At 34.4% G+C, this 26,356-nt stretch overlaps 1 protein-coding gene across 3 annotated transcripts in view; it reads left to right on the top strand.

The window, feature by feature from the left end:
* LOC120420882 (protein obstructor-E-like) overlaps positions 1–26,356 on the top strand; it is a 113,116-nt gene that overhangs the window by 10,336 nt on the left and 76,424 nt on the right. The window contains exon 2 of one of the 3 annotated variants that reach the window (XM_039584004.2): positions 2,291–2,402. In XM_039584004.2, the coding sequence (XP_039439938.1) occupies positions 2,357–2,402 (46 nt within the window). In that variant the 5' untranslated portion in view covers positions 2,291–2,356. The remainder of the gene's footprint in view (positions 1–2,290; positions 2,403–26,356) is intronic. The other 2 variants (XM_039584005.2, XM_052709222.1) reach the window with 2 other exon arrangements.

Raw genomic sequence — 26,356 nt, 5'->3', positions numbered from 1 at the left:
AAATAGAAACACTTTTCAAAATAAATGCTGAAAAGTTCTACTTTTTAGCTCGGAGTTGGTCTTTTCAACACTGGTTTCGAAAAGTAATACTTTTTAACATTGTTTTGATTTAAACGGTGGATTGACGTAATACATGGATATTTGACTTACAATTCCATTCAAAGGGTGTTTTTCGGAAACTCGTTGCAAAACTGGGTTTTTTTTACAGTACGAGTCGTACATTTATCCAACGAGATTCAACGAGTTGGATAAATACGAAATTTTCTTTTTGCAATTCAGTCGTGAAACTACTTACTTTTCCTGTCATTCTTGAACGACGAAATAGCCTACCCGAGCAGACGGAAATAACTTAGGAATAACATTTTTTGATATTTGAAAATACTAGGCCAATAACATTTTATGTTATTTATAACAAGATTTGTTATTCGTCGTTATGATTTTTTTGTTATTGGATTGTTATTGTAATAACAGATTAATAACATTTTTAGTTATTCTTCGAACAAATCTTTGTTATTATTTTTTGTTATTTTAACAACTAATCCGATCATCCCAATAACAGTTTGAGGTATTCTTCCATAACAAAAAATGTTATTCCCAAGTTGTTTTGGCTTTCAACAAATATCAGACCAATAACAAATTTTGTTATGATAACATAAACTGTTATTAAACCCTTATGCAAAAATTATTTTTTCAAGAAGATTCCATAACACTTTCTGTTATTTTAACAGTATTTGTTATTGAAATGGCATGAATTTTGTTATTACCGTCTGCCCGGGTACTTTTCTGTACCAAAAATAACAGAATCGAAAAGCAACACTTTTCAAAATAAATGCTGAAAAGTTCTACTTTTCAGCACTGAAATGGGTGCTGAAAAGTTGAACTTTTCAGCACTTGTTTCAAAAAGTAACACTTTTCAACATTGTTTTGATTTAAACGATTTATTGACAAATACATCAAAATTTGACTAAAAATTTAACTCAATGGGTGTTTTTCGGAATTGCAAAAAATGTTGTATGGAACTCGTTGCAAAACTTGATTTTTTCAGCACTCGTCGTATTTATCCAACTCGGTGAACCTCGTTGGATAAATGTACGACTCGTGCTGAAAAAATCCTCTTTTTGCAACTTGTTGCATAAACTACTATTTTGCAACTTGTTGCATTAATTACTATTTCGGAACTAACAAAAATGTTGTTCGTTCGAGCATATGTCAGACAATATTTTTATCGGATTTCTCGGGAAATTTTACGTAACATACTCAAAATGGGGGAGCTCATTAACATGATTCCGGGATATGGGTTTTTCGCCGCGCGCAAGAACGAGAATATTACGATTTCGGGAAAAACTACTTTTTTCACTAAAATTGAGATACTTTATACTATGTGGGGTACCAAAAGTTGCGTCTTTCAATTACGGAAATTTTGGTTAAAAAAAATATATAGGTCATCGCTGAAATTTTAAAGTTATTGCAGTGTTAGTAAAAAAAGTTGTTTTTTTCCGTTTCCGTAATTTTTCGGTTTTCGCGCGGGGTGCGCTGAAAATCCCTAATTTTATTTTCAGAAAATCATTTCTTGGAATGCTGTTAATGAACTCCTCCCATTTGTTTGAGTATGTTACGTAAAATTGTCCGAGAAATCCGATGAAAATATTTTCAGACATAGGCTCTTTGGTTCAGACACCGTCAAAACGGCATTTTAAAGTTTCATACGACTTTTTGAAATGTTTTTCTGCTTTTTTCGTGTCTCAAATTATTTTTCCTTCAAAGGAAAACTAATCACCTTTCGTATGCGTCCAAGGCAACAAAAATAGGTTTAAATGCCGCGTAGTTATGAGTTTTTGAAAAAAAGTGGATTCTGCGAAAATTTACGAAAATTGCCAATTTTTGAGCCACCCTAATGGCCAAACAAAAAAAACAGATCTAATTATTTCGGCAGGGAACCAATTTCGGCAGGGATTTTCAATTGTCATATTTTCACATTAAATTATATTTTTAAGTCGAGTAATTTTTTTTGAGGTTATGTTTGCACGAAAAAAAAAATAAGATTCTTTCCCAATAAAAATAAGAAAACTCCACAACATGGGCGGTACCTTTCTAAGGTGACACAACTTACAACCTCTCATCCAATACAAAGAAGGAGAATCCCACCAAGAGCATAAACATAAAAATAAAGCACCTTCTCGAACAAAAGCAACTGCAAGCCAGCCAGACCATCCAGCCAGTAACACATCTTTCTTTTCGTTCCCATCATCCTTTTCACAAAACATATAAAAAAAACCTCCGTGGTTTGCAGGGAATAAAAACATCACCTTTTCTGCAGCAGCAGCAGCAGCAACGCAAGCAGCAAGGAAAACATAAAATGGCGGTGAAAACAACAGTAATCGTTTTAGTATCGCTATTGATCGGTAAGTAAAAGGAAATTGTTTTTTTTTTTCTTTTTTTTTATATGCGATCTTTTGCTGTGATTCGAGGAAAACGACTAAGGGTGCACCCTGTCTTTCTCTCTGATGGTGAAGGGAAAGCATCAGCTGGAAAACTGGATTTCCATCGGCAAAGTGAACGAGTTTGAAAAACTTGGAAATCAGCCTAAGCAGCTTTCCAGTGAGCTTGTTATGTAAGGAGTTATGTTTTGACATAATTTGCATGGACTGAAGGTTTCATTTGGAGGGATTTTTGCTACCTTTTTACACAATTTAATAACCTCTGAAAACAGTTTACTTTTGTTTTTTTAGGCTTTTTCCATTTTGAAAAGTATGATTTTGTTTGATTATCATTTGAAAATTCATTTTTTACTTGAATTTCGTTGAAATAATTTTGATTTCCAACAGTACAAGTATGTAATCAGTTGAAATGTCAAGAATCTAAGTAACGTCATGATTCGAAATCCGGACACTTAGTAGCATATTATTTTTGTTATAGCTGGCAAAAAATCATGTAATAAGTTGAAAATGTAAAAATATCATCAGGATGTAGTATAAACAGTCAGTTTCAAGAAAATGCATGCAAAATATGCCTTTTCTAACAATTTTTCATCAGAATTTTAAAATTAAAATGACTTGCTGTGCTTCGAATCCCGGACACTGATAAAAGCTGATTCGAAATCCGGACACTTTTGCTTCGAATTCCGGACACTCGATTTTACTTATGAATCGCACAACATTGGACTGAAATGTTAGTGAATTGCATTCTTTAGGTCTCAAATAAGCTGTTAACATCAAAACAATCGAAACTTTATATAAAAATTTGCTAGAATTTGAGGAAATCGAAACCATAAATTTCTGCTTTGCCTTCCCGGTGCTTCGAACGCCTATGAAATATTTCAAGTGAAATGTTTCGCATTTTTGGTAAACTTATAATTTTATTGTATTTATTTGTTTTGGAATTAACTACAGCGTTTAAACAAACTTCAAATGAAAGTTGATGTTGGAATTCATTAAATAACACAGTTTTGACATTCATAATGCGAACTTATATCCAAATAATTGATAAAACAAGATGAAGTGTCCGGGTTTCGAAGCGTCCGGGAATTCGAATCATGACGTTACCACATCCCTCCTCTAACTTTATTCACCAATGAATCCAACACTTGAGCTAATCTCCTCACTCAAAATCACATCGCTCAGACTTGCGGCGACCGCCTCCCTATACATGCCCTCCAACCCCTCCCCAACTGATGGTTCAAGACAGAACATCATCGCCGCCACCGTTCAACCTAACCTCAAAATGTTCCAGCCAGCACTTGACTTGTTCAACATCCCTCCCCGCGCGCACCCGAAAGCCATTTTCACACCAGCCAGCGTAGTGAAATGTCGGTCGGTAAGGGCACGATTTACCAGAATGTTTGGCCACACTGACACACGTACACGCACACACACAGACTCTTACATACATTATAGGAAACCACCGCACCGCTTTTAATCGTTCTCTGAAGCTTTAGCGAGAAAGCTTTGTGGGGCTTCTTGTCGGGCTGGGTGGGAAGTTTTTCCTGGATGTTCCACTTCTTTGAAAAGAAGGGTTTTGGCGCGGGAAATCTCAAGTGGAGCATAAATTACTATCGCGAATCAGGTTCGTTACGGAGATTCTTGTAAAGGGCTGTAGAAAGATTTTGAATCCACATGAACTAGCGAATAATTATTGAATCTAAAACTTACAAAATATATATTTGAACAAAATAGAAGGTCCTACTAAAAGATAATGTGCCGGGATCGCTAGAGTAATACTAAACGTGGTTGATTCTCACCCCAGTTGAAGTGGGTTCGTTCCCAGAAGGTCACGGTGGCATTTTTCGAGACGAGATCTCGAGCTATCTCTGTCTCAGTGGAGTCGCTGGTCGGCAGTCACAATCCAAAGGTTGTCAGTTCGAACCACGAGGTGGATGGGAGCTTAGGTGTTAAAAAAGGTTTGGATTGGCTCACCGTTTCATACCTTCTGACACCTCGTTTCGAGTAGGAATCTCAAGAACGCCAAGGCGATGCTGTAGAGCGAACAATTTGATTAACAAAAAAAATAATGTCTGCGAAATCGTGACGTCACATTTGTTTTTTTCTTGTCGCGAAAACAAGATTTCCTATTGTCTTTCGGGTGCAGAACATTTGTTCATATGTAAATGAAAAATTATTAGTATTATCATTTGCACAGCATAAACATTTTAACCCTCTACAACCCAACCCCGCCTTTAGACGGGCTTCGATCTAAAAAAATCACCAAAAATCCATTTTTCAACCAATTTTTGGTGTTTAAAAAGCATTGGAAAGAAGAACTCTTGAAATTTTAGAAACTTTAAGTTTGGATGTTTGACTTGTTTTATGTGACTTTGCCAATGTTTTTAAAAATGTATTTTTTTAGGGGTCAACTTTGGCTGTTTTTTTACTAACGTATCCTATGTTTTAAGTAAAAAGAAGTATGCAGTAATTTTTGTAGTGTCCCAGACTATGCCTCTACGCATTTTTTACAATTTAAATGATAATGGTGGCATTCTATAGCAGAAAATATGAAAAACAAGCAAAAAATTGAAAAAGTGTTTGTAAAAACATGAAAAAATTAGATAAGCAAAATGTAATGATAGGAGGTGGTAGAATAGGCCAAATACTACCAAAAACAAAGATAAACTAAACAAGATAAATACAATTTAAAATACCAAAAAATCACACAACAAAAACATAAAACAAGAGAAGTAAAGTTTTCGTAGAACAAAAGTTGCTCAAAACGACCTCCTGAACACGGGAAAAATCAAAATGATCGAAAAACAAATTTGGGCAGTAGAGGGTTAATTGAACTAAAATTCATTTTTATTATATGTTTTAGATCACCAAAAATGTGTGTTTTTTTTTAACTGATTACTGTTTATGTTTACTCAAGTTATGAATATTCTGGAAAAATGTTTTTTTTTTTCAAAAATAATAGAACATCCTCAAGATTTTTTTTTCCAAAATATCAGAAAATTTCCTTTTGGTTTGCTTTAAAAATTTGTGATTGTGATTGGACAGTAGGGTATCCAGAATATGGTATTTTTTTCCAAACCTCGCTCCACAGCTGAATATTGTTTCTTGAGCTATTTCAGGACTCTGGGCAAAATATGAGCAAAATCGGTCATCATTTACCCATTGATACTCGGAGGTGAAGTTTGTATGGAATAAATCGAAAAAATGTATGGAAAACCCAATTTTCTTACGGTTTGGTCTGCATGGTGCGCTACTTCCATCCAAATATTCCCAAAAGTGAGATTCTTATTGAAAATTTATTGCTATACAACTTTGTAGAACATCAAAAAAATCAAATTATTCGCTCTACAGCATTGCCTTGGCGTTCTCGATTGCGAGATTCCTACTCGAAACTAGGTGTTCGAAGGCTTGATTGTTGAGGCAATTGCAAACCTTTTTTTACACCTTAGCTTCCATCCACCCCGGGATTCGAACTGACGACCTTTGGATTGTTAGTCCAACTGCCTACCAGCGACTCCACCGAGGCAGGACCCAGGGAGACGACTCCTACACCTTGACTGAGCTAACGACCTAACCTTTTTTTAGGTTAGTTCGGGGCCAACATTTACTTCCCGTCCGACGGAAGGCGTGATCAGACAAATCTCGTCTCGAAAAATGCCACCGGGACAGTCTGGGATCGAACCCAAGTTGACTGGTTGAGAGGCAATCACGCTTACCCCTTCACAACGGTTCCCGGTTTTTTTGCTGTAAAACTCGATCCAGAAAAGTTATTAGTGATTTAAAAATTTCATTTTTGTCTGAAAAACATTTTTTTACCAGCTTTAGACTCGGGTGTCAATGGGTTAATCTCAACCAATTTCGCTCAAAATTTACACAGATGTTTAAAATAACCCAAAAGACCGTTTTCCGCTTGTGGAGCAGGGGGTCATTTTTTCTGGGCACCCTATTGGACAGATGGTTGCTGATATACAGTCTCTGATAGAAAAACGAAATAAAAATAAAATAATAAAAATAAAAAAGCACCCAATATTCAAATAAGAATATCTCAGTAACTATTTTACCAATTTTCAAAGCAAAAAAATAAACAAACGTAATTTTTCAGATAATTCTGATAAAAACATTTTTGCAATTCCGTTGTGAAACTACTTACTTTTCCTGTCATTCTCGAACAACGAAACGGCCTACTATTCTCACCAAAAATAACAGAATGGAAAATTAACGCCTTTCAATACCAGTGCTGAAAAGTTCTTCTTTTCAGCACTGAAATGGGTGCTGAAAAGTTGAACTTTTCAGCACTGGTATCGGAATGTACCATTTTCAACATTTTTTAATTTTAACGGTGAATTTACTTAACACATGGATGTTTGACATCAAATTCCATTCAAAAAGCGTTTTTCGGAATTGCAAAAAATGTTGTAAGCAACTCCTTGCAAAACTTGATTTTTTCAGCACTCGTCGTATTTTTCCAACTCGGTAACCCTCGCTGGATAAATGTTCGACTTGTGCCGAAAAAATCCTTTTTTTGCAACCTACGTTGCATAAACTACTATTTCATATTTTTTATCAAGCCAAACTTTTTAAAAGGTCAACATGATTTTGATGAGAAATGATGATAACTTTGACGAAAATGCATCTAATATAACTAGAATTCAAATTGACCAAAATGGACGAAATTTTAATGGCCGATAACATTCTGTATAAAGCAGTGCAAGTTAGAGGGTTGGAAAAACAGTTGATTGAACTTGAAATTGATTTTCATAAATTGATAAGTTTTTTTCTCCAAATTTTCAATGATAGATCATATGATTTTTGCCTTCCTCACCTCACTGAGGCAAGGCTATAAAATCACTCGAAAATTGAACTTCTTAAATATACCTTCTAGATATACCTTCACGAATACATATCGACTCAAATTCTGAGCAAATGTCTGTGGGGATGTGTGTAGACATGATTTTTTCCACACGATTTTCTCAGAACTGGCTGAACCGATTTTGGCCGGGTCAGCCTTATTCGATTCGTTTTGGGGTCCCATAAGACCCTATTAAAATTTATTCTGTTTAGTAAAGTATTTAAAAAAATATGCTAAGAAAAAAGATTTTTGTATCTACAAAAAAGGGTGATTTTTTGCATAACCTCAAAAGGCCGGGTCTTTTTGTTTACGTGCGAGAATCGCGCCTGATGCGAAACGCCCGGTTGCCACATTGCTTCAAATGAGAGTCTGCATGTTTTCTGGAAAAGTCTGTATCAGGTATATATTTTTTTCATAAACTTATTTTCATTATTACTTTTTAAATGTGAGGAAGGCACCAACCACCTAATGGTGGATTAAGAAACGTTTTTTGATTAATTGTTAATCAAAAAAGGGCGTTTAATTTACCAGAAATGTTGAAGATTACCCGGGAAATTTAACCACGACGATAATCATTGCTTCGTTCGTCAAACCTGTTTGAGTTGATATTTTTGAGTTTTTTTTGGTTTGTGCTATTCTTATCTTGTATGAGAATGTTTTTGTACATAAAAAAGGTTTAAAAAGTATTTAACTTTTGATCCACGAATGATTTCAGAAATTAAGTGTTTTGTCTGGGAAAAGGGGAAATTAACGCTCTAAATCGTGGAACTGCAAAGTAACCTTTCAGTATTTTATGAATTAAGTTCATATTTGTATATAAACTGCTTTAACAAGAAATTATTTGTATTGTCTTTCCAATAATTTGTGAACAATTATCAAATGTTAGAAAAATATACTCTTAACCAAACTCGTTAAATTAATTGCAGTAAAATTGATCAGTTTTTCAAAGTTTTCAAACTATTTGGACTATCATGTTTTAAATCTGTAAATCTTTCTCTAATTCTGTTAAATACTAAGTTTTTTGTGCGGTTTAAAAAAAAGCAATTTAATTTTAATTTTTTTACGAATCAAATCAAATATTGCAATTGATTTCAAATTTTGTTTAACGATACGCATCAACCAGAGCTTTTTGCACCAAGATTTTTGTTATACATCTTTTTCTTATCTTCAAAACCACGGGATCTATCGATATATTTTCTTATTCATTACCTAATGTACTGCCTGCAAAGTAATTCACAAAAAATCTTTTTTTTTTACAATCAGATTGTTATAGGATTAGGTCCGTAAGTTTGAAAATTTTGGAATATGAAGACAACAACTTCCTTGGGTGCTGTGCACCCTTAAAGGAAAAACAAAAATTGTTATTTTTTTTATGAATTTGTTTCTAGCAACTTTAACCTTCTCTAAATGCTGCCCTGTTAATGTAAAGTCCTTTGAATCGTTGTGGAGAAATAATTTCGTCAGCGGGGGGAGTTGAATTTCGCGGAACACTTGAAATGTGCGTTTGGTTACACCCTTGTGTAATTCACTAGAAGTTCAATCAGTCAACAAAAGTTTTAAAATTTTCGTTTGAAATTTAACTTCTTTAGCAATACCAAATAAAATAGTTAAAAAAAAAATTGGGAAAGCAAAAAAAAAGAAGTTTTGTATAATCATTTTGAAACTTGATAGGAATTTCAGCAACTGTCTTTTTGTCTGTTTTTAATAAAACAAACTTTTAAAGGTATTTATTTTGTTCCAAGCTTTAATTTCCAATTAAAGCAGTGTGAACAAATTTATAAATTGAAGAGCGGATTGTTCTTTTATTATATGAAATTTTGTCATTTTGCCATATTGGATGGAATCACTTTTGGTTAAACACTCTTTACACGATTCAATAAGGGCGCAACAAAAGAATGACCAAGAAACCTTAAGCAAATGCGTTCAACTTTACAACTTGGCGGGGAAACTTGCTGCGGTCCTTTTGATGCTAAGCTTGAGGCTTGATGCTAGGCTCAGGTGAAATACGAAACTTGGATAGATTTTTTCGCTTGGGTTAATCGTGAAAACCTCACCGCAATGGGTTTTTATGGGGCGATACACCTGCGATCATTTGCAAAACAGGTTGACTGAATAGAAGTGACGATTCTTCTATATGCTTTTGCTCATCAACCGGAATTATATCATATTCGCTAGAGGTTTAGTTGGTCTACCTTTTACCCGAAATTTGTACAATTTACTACTCGAGATTTGCACATTTTATCTCCCCATTTCGGATGATTGTTTGTATGATTTACGTGACAGTTTGAGCACTTTTCTCTATTGTTTATGCCTTTCAGCATTCTAACCAATGTTTTTTCCCCCATGAACTAAGATAAAGTGGTAACAAATTCCAAATTCGATTAGGATGTGCCACCCATTATTTCCACCCCCTCGGAAAAAAAATTCCAGAAAAGCAATCATCCTGGGCTACAAATTTTGCATACGTCGAATGCGGGTGGGTTTGGCTTCCCCCTAAAAATTATGTGTTGGAATAAATAACCAACCCAAAATAAAATGTCTAACTGTGACGTGTGTGGGCGGTCCGTTTTGAAAGGAAAGATGGTGGGATATGGAAAGAAATCTGGGCTCCATTTTTCTGACAGAAGTTATTACGATTCCATTAGAGTTTCCGTCGTAAAACTTCATTTCTGGCGGCTCTGTCTTTTCTTGCCTCTGCCTGTTATACTATCAACGGGGTGGAAATCTGTGCCCTGTGTTTGGTTTTGTTTTTGCTCTACTCGGACCGGAAACGGAAACCTTTCTTGAGTGATAAATTGTGAAGAGGGTTTTCCTTTCCTCGCAACGGTAGAAAAGTGCGTCTGTCAGAAACATATGTGTGATTATTGGGTGAATGGAAAATTATGGCATTTTCCGGAGTGGCTCAGGACAGCACAGAAAATTGAAAACTTAATTTGCCGTACTTGTGTAATGCGAGTGAAATTCTGTGAATTTGTCTCGCTGATTAAATTATTGTTTGGTGTTGGCTCAATCAAAATGAAAAATATGCACTTTGATGCGTACACAATAAACATAAATCGTGTTGAAATGGGTAAATTGGGTATTTACATAAATTACACATAACCAAAGGGACAATGCACACATGACAGGTGTCGCTATTGGAATTGATCCGTGCATATTTGTGCGAACAGGTGACAATAAACACCCTGACAGCTTCACTTCGTGCCGTAACATCAAATTAAATTCCAACATTTTTAACGAGGCGCTTACGTTCTACGGCATTCCAGCTTTATTGGATCGATCAATTGTCTATTTGAGGCAATTTTATGCAAAAACGAGTCAGTGTTGTTAATATTGTTGCGATTTAAAAAATTGTATAAATTAAGCTAGGTTTTTTTTTTAATGCAAATACTGACAAACAATTAAGAACAATGATGATTTTTTAACATAATGTTTTTTGATAAATATCGAAATCAAGGTCGAAAAAAATGGATATATTTTTGGCCAACATTTGCGATTGAAAAGCATTTTATTAAATATTGATGAAGTTTTTGCAAGTTGTTGTCACTTAGTTATAGTTTAATTTAATGACATCGAAAATTTGTACCGAGACTTAGAAAACCATTTCTTTGAATTTTTTATCAAAGGATCAGCAAATATTGGGCCAATTCTCATCGTCTTTGAAGCAAATTTGTAAAAAGTCTCATCCATAAGAAAACATATTTTCAGGAATGGTGGAAAGTCAATAGTCATAACTCTCTACCATGTGATGGATAATGGTGGAGTTGGCAAATCACAATTTGATGGTGAAAATTTACCTTAAAGTGATTATTACTTGTTAAATGGTAAATTTTACTAAAAAATTGTCGCGTGCTTTTTGATCGCACTTTTTTTTTGCATCAGAAAAAAGCGTATTTTTGCGACCTTGATTTAGACACTTTGCAAAAATCACTATGTAAACCAAATATAAATCGACCAAACGAATTTTATCATTTTGTTCAATTGCTTTAAAGATGGCATTTTGAGTCATCTAAATCATGTACAAAAATAAAAATAATCAAATAAGGTCATTTTGCACTTTTTTTTTGTTTAAAAGTGAAATGAAAACGTGGTTATTTTTTAACGTGTCTTTTTCCCGAAATCTGGAGCAACATTTGAAAGAGGTGGTACGACATTACTCTTACGGCCTTTCTTCCCATTTAAACGCGTGTAACGAAAGGCCGTAAGAGCAATGTCGAATTTTCCCGAGGATCTTTGACCCCCCCCCCCCCCTTCCCTTTTTGTATTTTTCCACACATCCTTAGACCCCTTGTATCCTCTTAAATTCTACGTCATTTGGGGATAGCGCCATCAACTTTCCCGAAGACACCAAATCGTTCAGAAAATTTCTTCTCGTGATACGATTATTAAATATTTACATACTTTTGTTTATGACAGCCTCTCAATTTATATGCGAAATCGTATGGAAACTTAACCATATGATGGTAAATTTTCAAAGCTTTCACGAAGAATATATATTTTTGGAAATGTAGTAAGTTTCAAAGTATGAATACTCAAAATTATTCACAAAATACCGTTTTTTTCGAAATCACTCAAATTTTCAAAATTTCCAATATGGGTATCAAACAAAGCGAAATTTTGTATGCATTTTCACTTTATTAGAGTTATTTTTGCTGGAAACTAAAATTTTCACAAAATACCGTATTTTTTCTAAAATAATCAGATTTTCAAAAATTGCAAAATGGGTATCAAACGAAGTGACATTTTGTATTCACTTTATTAGAGTTTTTTTTTGTTGAGAACCATAATTTTCACATAATACCGTATTTTTCGAAAATACTAAAATTTTAAAAATTTACAATATGTGTATCAAACGAAGCGAAGAAATTTGTTATGCATTTTCGAATTATTTGAGTCTTTTTTGAAAAATACTAAAATTTTCACAAATAGTGTATTTTTTTAAAGTACTCAAATATTCGAATTTGAAATATGGGAAATTCTCTTCCAACTCACATGAAATCGGGAAAAGTTGCCCCGACCCCGATTTGCGTGAAACCTTGTCCTTAGGGGTAACTTTTGTCCCAGATCACGAATCCGAGGTCCGTTTTCTGATATCTCGTGACGGCGGGGTGGTACGACCCCTCCAATTTTTGAACATGCGAAAAAAGAGGTGTTTTTCAATAATTTGCAGCCTGAAACGGTGATGAGATAGAAATTTGGTGTCAAAGGGACTTTTATGGCGTACTCAGAATTCCGAAAAAAAAACGTATTTTTCATCGAAAAAAACATTAAAAAAGTATTAAAGACTCTGCCATTTTCGTTTTATCGAATTCCAGTTCAATGTAATAATTACAATGTTCGGATTTTTATGCGATTGGATTTCACTTTTCCTATCTCTTGCTCATCATTAAATCCTCGCATTAATGGACATGAATAGTGATGTATCGCAATTTGCATGGCATTCCCTCGTACACAATAGCTATTGAAACTCATTCGGTGCATTTCACACCTCTCACATAAATGCTGGCAGCACATAATACATAATAGCAAACGGAACGGACGCCAATTGAATCAGTGCCAGTAACATCACTAATTAAGTACACAATTAGTCATTCAGTTGTTTATGAATGGGTTTCAAGTGTGTGTGTGTGTGCGATTAATTATGAGCCATCAAACGGGAATCATGTATCGCGTGTAAACAAAGTTGCCAATCACACCGTGTGAAGTTGAATGATCCTTCTGCATTGGCTTTGAATGTTTTAATTAACTAAACATTAATCGCAATTATCAAAACTTATCGACACCGGAGACAGCAGCCCCGTAATCGCGTTCATTCCACGGTGAAAAGCACGAAAAAGCAAATTCTTGTGACACTTTCAACCTTCTTATTTAAGCCCACAATTTAAGACATTCCCCCTCCAACAACCACCCACATTGTATTATCTGAACTGGCTCGGGCGCTTCATGGAGGCAAATTAAATTCATAATCCTTCCGCCCTTCCGGTTGGTTTAGGTACAGTATAAATGAAAATTTAATGCCGAGGCTCCGGAGAAGCTTTACTGAAGCAAGTGATCGTGGTGGTGCCAAGTGGGGGCGGCGGCTAAGTGGTCTTCTTGCGTTTTGGCCAAGATTTTCCTTCCCTCGTAGCTAGCAAGACTAGAGCAGCTAGAGAGAAGGAGATGGCTTTGTTGAATATTTGAAAAATGGATTGAATTATGTATACTCACATTTGCCTTCGTGAATGACTTGACTGCTGTTGAAGTGGTGGATTGAATTTGTAAAATTTAATTTTCCTTGATCTGGGAATCTACACAGAAGTGTTAATCATTGTTATTGTAAAGAGTGTTGATGAAGGTTTGGTTTCTTTACTAATTCTATGTTTTATTCAAAACTATTTGGCATTATGATGTGCATTGAAATAGTAGTTTATGCAACATGTTGCAAAAAGAAAAAAATCGAGTTTTGCAAAATAACAGTTGAAAGAGTTTTTAAAAAGTAAAAAAGTAATTTGTTGGCGTTCAAGAGTATGGCCATCTAGATTTGGGCTTCGTGAACACGTTCATATCGACTTAACTGAGTTTAAGTGAATTTCCTGCCAGTAAATAAAATTGATAATTCGGCGATTTGGAGGAAACCTTCGGGCTCACCCGGATTTCGGTAGGTTTAATAAGTTTCCTAAAATCGTTTGGAACTCGAGATTTGCGATTTACTGAAAAATGGGCTGTTTTAATTGAAAATACCATATGTATTTTGTTCTGAAACATTGAAAAATACGTTCAAACTGCTCCGTATTTCACTCCAAATCATAGTTCCTACGAATAATGTTTCAAAAAAAATCAAACCATCCACATAAACGACCCCCGGGTCTTTTGTGGTCTCTATTACAAGTTTCTGCTCGAACCTAGGAGTCCGAAGGCTTGAATGGGGAGAGCACCCAAACCTCTTTCTACTCCAAAGAACCTTCCACCCCAGTGTTTGAACTGACGACCTTTTGGATTGCGAGTCCAACTGCCGCCAGCGATTCCACCGGAGTAGGCTTGGTTTGTTGTGTTGTTTGTACTTATGGCATGGAGACAACTCCTACACCTGGAATGACTTAACGGCCTAACAACCAAGGCCGGGACCGACATTTTACTTCCTCATCCGATGGAAGGTTGGAGCAGAGGAGAATCGAACCCAGAATCATCCGCTTACAAAGCAGACAGCGTAACCATTCGGCCACGCACTGCCACTTCGTATTCATATTGATTCAGGAAGTCGTTATTTAATTTACGGGCTTTTATCGGTAGTTTTCGGTGAAATTAAACTCACAAATTAGAAGAAAGAAATGAAACTGATAGGTGGATAGATGACTAGTTTCCGTCCTTTTCAATCTTCTTCTAAGACACTAGTCATCTATCCACCTATCAGTTTCATTTCTTTCTTCTAATTTGTGAGTTTAATTTCACCGAAAACTACCGATAAAAGCCCGTAAATTAAACAATGCAAGGTGATTAAAACAATTTGGGTAAATAAACAATCAGTACCAATACTGAGCGAAGTCGTTATTTATCATTGGTAGCATTTTAAAGCTGCTAATGATTTTTTGACTTCAATTTTTACGAATTTCTCTAAAAAACAAAAAAAAAATGCCATCATCTTGTAGGCAACTTCTATTTGAACAACTTTGCTTTTCAAAAAAAAAAAAAAAACAGATTCGAGTTACTTTAGTGCCTAGATACAGCCCTTTCAGTAAATAAAAATGGTGAATTTTCAAAATTCCCTATGAAAACTCAACTTACATCACTGTTTCAGTTGCTGCCAGCATTTTCATGTTTTCAATCTTTTTGCATTGTGTTATAACAGCAATTCACAAACAAAATCAATAATTTTCATTGAGTTGACTGTGTGACGTAAGCACCGTCACAAAGAAAAGAATTTAAAATTTACCGTCTTTTAAGTACATCAAAACCATTTTTTTATTTTTTGATGAAAAACGATTTAAAATAAAAAAATATAATTTGGGTAATTCTCTACCAACTCACACGAAATCGGGAAAAGTTGCCCCGACTCCTCTTCGATTTGCGTGAAACTTTGTCCTAAGGGGTAACTTTTGTCCCTGATCACGAATCCGAGATCCGTTTTTTGATATCTCGTGACGTAGGGGTGGTACGACCCCTTCCATTTTTGAATACGCTAAAAAAGAGGTGTGTTTCAATAATTTGCAGCCTGAAATGGTGATGAGTTTGAAATTTGGTGTCAAAGGGACTTTTATGTTAAATTAGACGGCCGATTTGATGGCGTACTCAGAATTCCGAAAAAACGTATTTTTCATCGAAAAAAACACTTAAAAAGTTTAAAAAACTCCGCCATTTGCCTGTTACTCGACTGTAAATTTTTTTGGTACATGTCATTTTATGGGTAATTTAATGTACTTTTCGAATCTACATTAACCCTGAAGGGTCATTTTTTCATTTAGAACAATTTTTTTCATTTTAAAATTTCGTGTTTTTCCTAACTTTGCAGGGTTAATTTTTAGAGTGTAACAATTCTGAGTATGCCATTATATCGGGCATCTAATTTAACATAAAAGCCCCTTTGACACTAAATTTTTACCTCATCACCGTTTGAGGCTGCAAATGATTGAAAAACACTTCTTTTTTCGCATGTTCAAAAATGGAAGGGGTCGTACCGCCCTTCCGTAACGAGTTCACAAAAAACGGACCTCGGATTCGTGATCAGGGACAAAGGTTACCTCTTAGAACAAAGTTTCACGCAAATCGAAGAAGGGTTGGGGCAACTGCTGTGTGAGTTGGCGGAGAATTACCCATTTACATTAATACATATGAGCAATTCTCTACCAAAACCGGAAATGGATTTTATTTGTATTTTTTGGTTTGGCTCAAACTTTGTGGGGGCCTTCCCTATGACCAAAGAAGCCATTTTGCATCATTAGTTTGTCCATATAAATTTCCATACAAATTTGGCAGCTGTTCATACAAAAATGGTACGTATATATTCGAAAATCTGTAACTTTTGAAGGAATTTTTTGATCAATTTGGTGTCTTCGGCAAAGTTGTAGGTATTGTTAAGGACTATTTAGAAAAAAATAGGTACACGGAAAAAAAAATTTCCCGATTTTTTTATTAACTTTTTTTTCACAAAAACTCAAATTCCCAAAATACGTATTTTTTGATTTTCGAGATTTTTTGATATGTTTTAGGGGACAAAAATCCGCAACTTTTGAGCTATAGAGAAACATGGTCAAAAAATCTGCCGCCGAGTTATGATTTTTTGAAAAACTGGTGATTTTTGGAAAATATCGAAATTTCATACATAAAATTTTTTTGACCTCATTTTTTTATGCAAAATTGAATTTGCAATCGAAAATTACTTTACAGATTTTTCGATAAAGGGCCCCGTTTTCAAGATATAGCCACCAAAAGTTTGATTTCAGCGAAATATTTGCAGTTTTTCAATTTTTAAAAATAGTGACCATGAGTGACCATTTCCAAAAATATTTTTTTTGAAAAGTTCAGAAAATTTGCTATAAAATTGTCTAAGAGACATTGAAGATTGGACCTCTGGTTGCTGAGATACAGCGGCTTAAAGAAAAAGAAACACGAAAATTGAAGTTTTCTAAGTCTCACCCAAACAGCCCACCATTTTCTAATGACGATATCTCAGCAATTAATGGTCCGATTTTCAATGTTAATACATGAAACATTCGTGAAATTTTCCGATCTTTTCGAAAAAAATATTTTGAAAAAAATTAAATCAAGACTAACATTTTAAAAGGGCATAATATTCAATGTTTGGCCCTTTTAAAATGTTAGTCTTGATTTAATTTTTTTCAAAATATTTTTTTCGAAAAGATCGGAAAATTTCACGAATGTTTCATGTATTAACATTGAAAATCGGACCATTAATTGCTGAGATATCGTCATTAGAAAATGGTGGGCTGTTTGGGTGAGACTTAGAAAACTTCAATTTTCGTGTTTCTTTTTCTTTAAGCCGCTGTATCTCAGCAACCAGAGGTCCAATCTTCAATGTCTCTTAGACAATTTTATAGCAAATTTTCTGAACTTTTCAAAAAAAATATTTTTAGAAATGGTCACTCATGGTCACTATTTTTAAAAATTGAAAAACTGCAAATATTTCGCTGAAATCAAACTTTTGGTGGCTATATCTTGAAAACGGGGCCCTTTATCGAAAAATCTGTAAAGTAATTTTCGATTGCAAATTCAATTTTGCATAAAAAAATGAGGTCAAAAAAATTTTATGTATGAAATTTCGATATTTTCCAAAAATCACCAGTTTTTCAAAAAATCATAACTCGGCGGCAGATTTTTTGACCATGTTTCTCTATAGCTCAAAAGTTGCGGATTTTTGTCCCCTAAAACATATCAAAAAATCTCGAAAATCAAAAAATACGTATTTTGGGAATTTGAGTTTTTGTGAAAAAAAAGTTAATAAAAAAATCGGGAAATTTTTTTTTCCGTGTACCTATTTTTTTCTAAATAGTCCTTAACAATACCTACAACTTTGCCGAAGACACCAAATTGATCAAAAAATTCCTTCAAAAGTTACAGATTTTCGAATATATACGTACCATTTTTGTATGAACAGCTGCCAAATTTGTATGGAAATTTATATGGACAAACTAATGATGCAAAATGGCTTCTTTGGTCATAGGGAAGGCCCCCACAAAGTTTGAGCCAAATCAAAAAATACAAAAAATAAAAATGGTCGAAATCGGCCGGTTTTGTAGAGAATTGCTCATATGCTTTTTTTTTATAATGAAAATCGGTTTTCCTCGGTTAGTGATATATATCTGATAAGGTGATATATTTAAATTGGATTTATTTTTTGCAATGCATCCGTATTTTAAGTATCCATTCTTCCACTATCGTTTCATAATCGTTTTATTACCAACCATTTGTCACAGAAATGTATTGCGAAACAACACAATGTTTGTGCTGCTGTCGGAAAACATAAACGTGACATTTAGTACGCGTCATAAACCTAATTTCATAACTATTCCGCAATAAAAGTTCGTCCCGCATACTATTTATATGAGGTAACACTCCGGAACAGTTTTATGCACTGCATGTAATCGCCTTGTGGCTGAAATTTAAATATTATTTCACCCTCAAAGTGGTGGCGCTCCATCAACGGCCAAAAGGGTAAATTTCGCACCGAAACCCCAAAATGTGATCACCAAATTGAATTTCGAACTGCATCGTACACGGGTTAGGATTCGTCGTCCACCCACGGAGGCGAATTTCCACGCTGCACCATTTCGCGTGTAAATACTCGCCACGTTTCGAAAATTAATATTCACAACAGCAGCAAATTTTGGCCACTAAACAAATACGCCATAAATTTGCGATGACCTCCCCCCAGCTCCTTGAAAAGTCATCATTTCCCGAAACTGAAACACACTGAGCTAATTTGTTATTTTTTTTCTGTGGTGATCGAGTTCACCCCGTAGCAGCGTTGCTCGGGTGGCACGTCGTCGTGTGTGAGAGTAAGGAGAACAAAATTTGTTTCAAAAATTGAGTGTCATTTTGAAACGATTTTCGGTGCATCTCAACTTTGGGTGGCCTGTTTGCTGCATAAATTCATACGTGGTACTTATTTTGCAACATTATAATTCTCGCCAAGGGGAGAGAGGACAACATTTCCACCAGCACACACTTTTGGAAGGCTTCGGAGTAACGGGCTGTTTTTAGGTTGAAATTTGATTTCAGCATTTTAGCTGACGATGATGAGCGATGGGTGTTTGAAATTTGATTATGCCACCGCGGTTCAAACTATGAAAGTTGAATTATTTCTGGTTCGTTTACGGGGAAAATTATTTCGCGTCGGACCGGTGTTTTTTGCGACGTAGGCTTGTTCTGGTTGAAATTAATTAGCTGCAGTGATTGGTGCTGTTGAGATTGGTGTGAAACATTGTATCAATCAAAGTGTTTCCAAATTAAGGGTTGAATTAATTTCTGGAATGTGTAGGCGGTGGAGATAATAATTATTGCTTTAATCTGAAAATGCAATTCCAATTCAGCAATTCCGTTTGAAAAGAGCCTAAACCAAAAAAAAGTTCTTCGATCGGGCTCAAAATTTTTGTGGGGATTCCTTGGCCAAAATTATTAGACCCGTATTTTTTTTGTCCATTAGGGTGACCTTAATCGTGCTAGGGTTCGGGTTCAAAAAATGGAAATTTTCGTAATTTTTTGCTAACATTTTTTTTCAAATTACGAAAATTTTGATACCCAGACATGTATACGTCATCGCTAAAATTTAAAGTTATCGCAGTTTTAGTGAAAAAAAGAAAAAGTTGACTTTTTCTTGGTTTCGTCATTTTTCTGTTTTTGCGCGTGGCGCGTCGAACATCTCAGATTTAATTTTCAAAAAAAAAAAAAAATATTTTCATACATAGGCTCTTTGACACGGTCAAAACGCCATTTTAAATTTTCATACGACTTTTTCAAATGTAAAGCTAGATTTTTGAAACTTCTTATTATTTTTCCAAACAGTCAAACAAATCACCTTTCTTTTGCGTCTAAGACAGCTAAAATCGAATGAAAAAAGTGGTTTTTAAGAAAAATTACGAAAATTGCCAGCAAAGTTATTAAAAAAACGTTTTTTAATCTACCTTTAGTAAGACACGGCCTCGAAAAAGTATATAAAAAACACTAAAGGGCTCATAACTTTCGATAGGGTTGTCAGATCTTCAATGGCTTTGGCTCGTTGTAAAGGTCTTTTAAATACCTTTCTTAAAAAAAAACACCCTTTTTACAACCTTCCGGACTTTAGTCAGAATATTTTTTTTTATTATATTAAAGAACGTTACTTTATCCTCCCTAAAGTGGTTGATGCTTTCCTCACATTGATATAGTTATATGTTTCATTTGATAGGGTTGTTAGATCTTCAATCTTTTTGGGCTCGTTGGAAAGATCTGATTACCAATTTGACGATGGGTCGCATGAGAGATCCGGACAACGTTTTCATCAAAATATCAAAAAAGTGTATAAATGACACTTAAGTGCTTATAACTTTTGATAGGGTTGTCAGATCTTGAATGTTTTGAAGTCGTTAGAAAGGTCTATTAAATACCTTTCTAAAAATGTATAACATGACGGGTTTTCTTACAAAAACCACCCTTTTTACAATCTTCTGGACTTTAGTTAGAATCGTTTTTTTAGCATAACTTCAATGAACTTTACAACACTTCATAATATTAACTAGGGTCTTGTGAGACCCCAAGACGGATCGAATGAGACAGTCCAAATCGGTTCAGCCAGTCCGGAGATAATTGAGTTCAATTTTTTAATTTCAGAAGTTCATTTTTCGAGTGATTTTATATGATTTTATTTCCTCAGAAAGGTGAGGAAGGCAAAAAGTACTTTACAGATTTTTTTTTTATAAATGGCACAGTTTTCGAGATATAGCCACTTGGTTTAAAATTAATTTTAACTGAAAAATTCCCATTTTTTTCAAATAGTTTCCATGATTGACCATTCCTGACCATATTTTTTCCGAAGCGTTCAGAAATCCCTAGTCTTCTATATGACTGCAAATTTCCGTTGTTTTTGTCATATAAAATATATAAAAAAACGAAACGAAATTTTTGTGATAAAATAGATTATTTTAAAATCGGCAGAAAGAAAAGTATGTATTTCTTTTTCTGAATAATCTTTATCAATACTTACAACTTTGCTTGAACTTTGATCAGAAAATTCATTCAAAAGTTACAGATTTTCGAATATTGACGTACCATTTTTGTATGGACAGCTGCCAAAATTTTATTGAGCCTTGTATGAGTGAACCAATGACACCTAATGGCTTTTTTGGTCATAGAGAAGGACTCTACAAAGTTTGAACAAAATTCAAAAAATATTAATAATTCCATTTCTGGTTTTGGTGGAGAATTGCTCAAAAGGATGTCAAAAATGTCAATAATGTATGATTTTCAACAATAATATTTATAAATTAGTCCAGTTTACTGAACAATTAACACAACATTCCTCATCTAAAAAATGAATAAAAAGTATGATGCAAAAAGACTTGTGACAAGCTTGTCAAAAAGTGTACCTCGCTTTTGATGGTCCATATAGGGTGAACGTCTGTTTTTTTCTATTTTTTTTACAATACATATTCAAAACTATTCATAAAACAATTCATTGTTTAATTGTTTTACACAAAAAAAAACTTTTTTTCATTTGCACATTTGCTGTCACTTTTACCATATATTATGCATTGGAAGGTTTAAGTGCCCAACAAATGGGGGCCACGGTCCAGCCATTGTGAGTGTCGCAGCGCCATTAGGCTGGATGCTGGAGGCTGGTTCGCTAACCAAACCGCACCAAATCAGCAAAAATCGTAAAATCTGTTACCACCCATCTAACCAATAATTATTGAACAAACTAAGCAAATGTTTGTAATTATCAGAGAATCATCCGAAAGTTAAGTAAGAGAAATCAGTGCTTATTTTGAAGTTTAGCTGAATTAAATTTATGAATTGAAAATATGTTCTGGAAAAGAGGAAGGTGGAACAAACTACGCAAAAGAGGCTTTTGACTTAATTCAGCAAATGCACACCAAAGTAACGGCACAAGCAATGACAAACATGCACTCGCAACACACTTACAAAATCACAAACACACAAAAACTGTGCATCTCTTCCCGAATCCAGACACATGCCCCCTCCCCATCCCTCCTTTTCCCTATCGTTTCGGGATTTCGTTCAGCTCTTCTTTTTTTCCCCAAATGAAAATTCAAAAAACCGCATCGCAAAACGAACACGAATGAATATAAACGCAAATAAAATACAACGTGATAGTTTTATGAATTAACATAAAACGTATTTCTTCTTTTGCTGGCTGGTGCAAGCCCAGAGTTAGTGCAAATGCATAGTGCAGAATGGCTAAAAAAGTGGCAACCACCACTAAATAAATAGCCGAGCGCGCGCACTGGGGCCGATGTAAAGCGGTTTCGCTGGGAAGCACTGCAGCAGCACTTTATGGAGAGAGGTGATGGTGCTTTTTTTTTTGTTTCTCAGTGCAGGAATAAATTAGACATTTGTATAAACGGTGCGGTGAGTGTGTGTGGATGCCATTGCCAGTTTGTATGAAAAAGTTAAAATTAATTTCGATGCAATTTATGTGATATATTTAGTTGTGGTTTTGTGGCTGTCTCTATCAATGCTCAATTAACTGAGTTGAATGCCCTTTATGTGAGTGGGTTTTTGTTGGAATAAGTTCCACAATCAATTTTAAATTGATGATTTTTTTGCATTTTCTTTTTATTGAGATTTTTTTCTATTTATTTCCATTTGTATATTAATTCATTCAGTCTTAGTTTCTATTGAATGTCTAAACATAAACCTTTATTTCTCAGCTGGGAATGCTTCAAATATCCTTATAATGATCACTTATTACTAACTTTATCATTATACTAAAAAAGTATTATAGATGTTAAATTGGTGGTACTTTTTCTTTTTTTTGTAGCAGAGTAGTTCTCTCCGTTTGCGCAAATTGACTTTTCTTTGTTTTTTATTATTGGGATGAAACTGCGTCTTTGTATTCCCTGTGTTAAAAGAAGTAATTTTACATCATTTGTTTGTATACAAGTAATACAATTTTGGTGGCTGGTAAAAAAATGGGTATGCAAATGTATAAAAATAATTCTTTCATTTAACTTATTATGATTAAAAATTTAATTAATTTTAATTTTATTTTCGGAACGATGTTTTTTATGTCGAAAAAGGGACATTTTTTTTTAAATATTTTTGTTTTCAAAATCGAGTTGAAATAGCAGTAAAAAATTACTTAACATTGTTTTTGGTATCATTTACCGTTCTCAAGTTATAGCCAATTTTGAGTATACAGTAGAGTGTAACAAAAATGACTTTTTGGCGGGCATTCAGGAGCTGGTTCCGGTGGGCTCTGAATCCAAATCCCAAATATAAGTTTGATTGGACGTAACAGGAGCTGGCGCTCCGCCCTTCGATTTTAAATGGGATTTAACCCGTAAAAATATTTTTTTCAAAAATGTCTATTTTTGAGACACTTTGGCCACCAATGCGTTTACCAAAAACATCACTTTTCGAAAAATTGGCTCCAGCAAAAAAGATATACGTCGCACCTCGCGACGCCCGAGACGCCATTTGAATTTGCTGGGGCCAATTTTTCGAAAAAAAAGCCAAACTTTGAAGGCCTGTACCGAGCTCTAGGATGCTCAAAAGTTCTTTATTATATATACCATGCGCAAGGATGTTTTTGGTAAACGCATTGGTGACCAAAGTGCCTCTAAAATAGACATTTTTGAAAAGAAAGGTATTTTTACGGTTTAAATCTCATTTAAAATTGAAGGGCGGAGCGCCAGCTCCTGTTACGTACAATCAAGCTCATATTTGGGATTTGGGCTTAGTACGCCCACCAGAACCAGCCCCTGAATGCCCGTCAAAAAGTCATTTTTATTACATCCTAGTTTCAATTTTATGCATTTAAAAAATACTTCTTGAAAGAAAAGTACCTCTAACAAATATTTTTGAAATGCTTTGATAATTTTTAGCAATTTTCTTTCTAAGACTTACAAAGAATTCGAATGAAAATTAGTTATGCTAAATGTCTCCTAATTTACCTATTGGTACGATTTTTAATGTTTAAAAAACTTTGTGAAATTTTCTGATCTTTTCAATAAAAATAATTTCAAGTTTAAAAATCAAGCATAACCTTTGAAAAGGTCTTCAAGTAGATAATTTTCCTCATTTTCTGTGTTAGACCAAATTAAAAATTTAAAATTATTTATTGAAAAGATCCGAAAATTTCATAAATATCTTTTTTTAAAGCTCAAGTTCATCATGCAATATGGCTCAAAAGATGTCTTTTTGAGTCCAATAAAAAATATCGAAAATTAATAAAAAGGTCCAACTTCCCAACTTTTGGTGAAAACCCAAACTTTTGGTGAAAAAAGTAAATTATAGAAATGGGTAACTTTGCATTAGAGTAAAAAATTACTTCTGAAAGGTCCAAATGATAATCCACAACTGTGCTCAAGGCACCAAATCGATCTAAAAATCCCATTTCAAGATACACATTTTTATACATTTACATAACCGTTTTGTATGACCATCCCGCAAAATTGTTGGGAGACTTGTATGGAAAAACCGAAAAACAAATGATGCAAGTTGCTTATTTGTTTCATCTAAATAAAAAAACTTAAAATCGCGAAATAATTTGCGAACATCTAGAGAACTATTCCTAAGTTTTTTTAAAGGGCAACGTTGCATAAAGAGATGTAAATTTACCTACACATTTGTTTTTCTTTCATCTAGTATTGCTCATTTTACATTTATTTTTTTTTTTTTTTTTTTTGAATTAAATATACTTTATTGAATCTTTCTTATAATAATTACATTTGGTTTACATAATAAGTGGTCAGCTGTAGCTCTTCAGCTTTAATTTGCTTTTCGTGATTTAAACACTGTTCATTTCCATAACTTTAAAAATATATGATTTATCATTTTTGTAACACTAGGTACAATGAGGAAAAAAAAAAATGTTAAGAAAACATAACCTAACCTAAAACTAACTTAAACTTACAATAAACTAAACCAATCCTTGAATCAAGGGGTATTCAGAAATAGCACATTTTTCCCTGAATTTCAAACATTTTTCTTGAATCTTCTGATCCAACATTTTTACTTCTGCTAATTCATGAACCTCACTTGATCTTGTCCAGCCAGGAACATTCAAAACCATTTTGAGTACCTTGTTTTGGACACGCTGGAGCTTCAATTTATGAGTTCTAGCGCAACACTCCCAAACAGGTACTGCATACTCAATAACGGGGTAAATTATTTGTTTGAAAACTGCTAGCTTATTTTTCAAAGAAAGCTTTGATTTTCTGTTAATTAAAGGGTACAAGCACCTGATGAGAATGCTGCACTTGTTCAATATTTTGTCTACATGCTGCCGAAACAAAAGTTTCGAGTCAAGTATGAGACCTAAGTAGACAACTTCCTTTGACCAGGGTATCGAAACATCATTCATTTTTATCAAAACATCATCCTTTGGGACAAATCTGGCCGATTTGGAAAGAGGAAAAATGATGGTTTGAGTTTTTGCTGCATTTATACGAATTTTCCAGTCGCCAAAGTATTCGGAAAGAACGTCAAGACCCTTCTGAAGACGGCCAACTAAATATCTGGTTATTTTACCCTTATAAATAACGGCAGTGTCATCAGCAAAAAGTGACAACACACCATTACCAGGAAGAGTAGGCAAATCAGATGTAAAAATATTGTACAGAAGTGGGCCAAGAATACTTCCTTGGGGAACCCCAGCATCAATGTTGAATAATCCAGAAGCAATCCCATTCAGAAAAACCCTGAACGATCTCTCCGAAAGATAGTGCTGGATAATTTTGATAAGATACATTGGAAAACCGTACAAATACAGTTTATGTATCAAACCATCATGCCAAACATTGTCAAAAGCCTTCTCAACATCCAACAAAGCCATAGCAGTTGATTTAGACTCAAGCTTGTTCTGCTTGATGATTTTAGTTACTCTCGTAAGCTGATGAGCAGTATTATGTCCCTTACGAAAGCCAAACTGCTCATTCAAAATTATATTATTATCGTTGGTAAAATCCAAAAGCCTTGAATAGATGACCTTCTCAAAGAGTTTGGACAGACTACTCAAAAGACTAATGGGACGATAACTTGTTGGCGATGTTGGATCTTTTTGAGGCTTCAAAATTGGTATGACTTTGCCCAGTTTCCAATTGGTGGGGAAGTAACCAAGTTGCAAACATTTATTGAAAATATTGGCTAGATGTTGAAAGAACTGATCACTCTGTTTTTTCAACACTAGATTAAAAATGTTATCAAAGCCAGGAGCTTTCATATTTTTCATTTGTTTTACTGCAACTTTGACTTCCTCACCAGAAACATGGGAATCTGCAGGGAATTCAAAGGTAGAGTTATTAATTGTTGAAATACTATTGCCAACTGATGTTTCTTTACGGCTGGTCATGGAAGCGCCAAGATTATGAGAACTAACAAAATGAAGCCCAAGTGCATTTGCCTTTTCCTCGGATGT

Source organism: Culex pipiens, chromosome 3, assembly GCF_016801865.2.
Source record: "Culex pipiens pallens isolate TS chromosome 3, TS_CPP_V2, whole genome shotgun sequence".
NCBI lineage: Eukaryota > Metazoa > Arthropoda > Insecta > Diptera > Culicidae > Culex > Culex pipiens.
The sequence above is the reverse complement of the archived record's forward strand: the minus strand, read 5'-3'. Positions and strand labels throughout refer to the sequence as shown.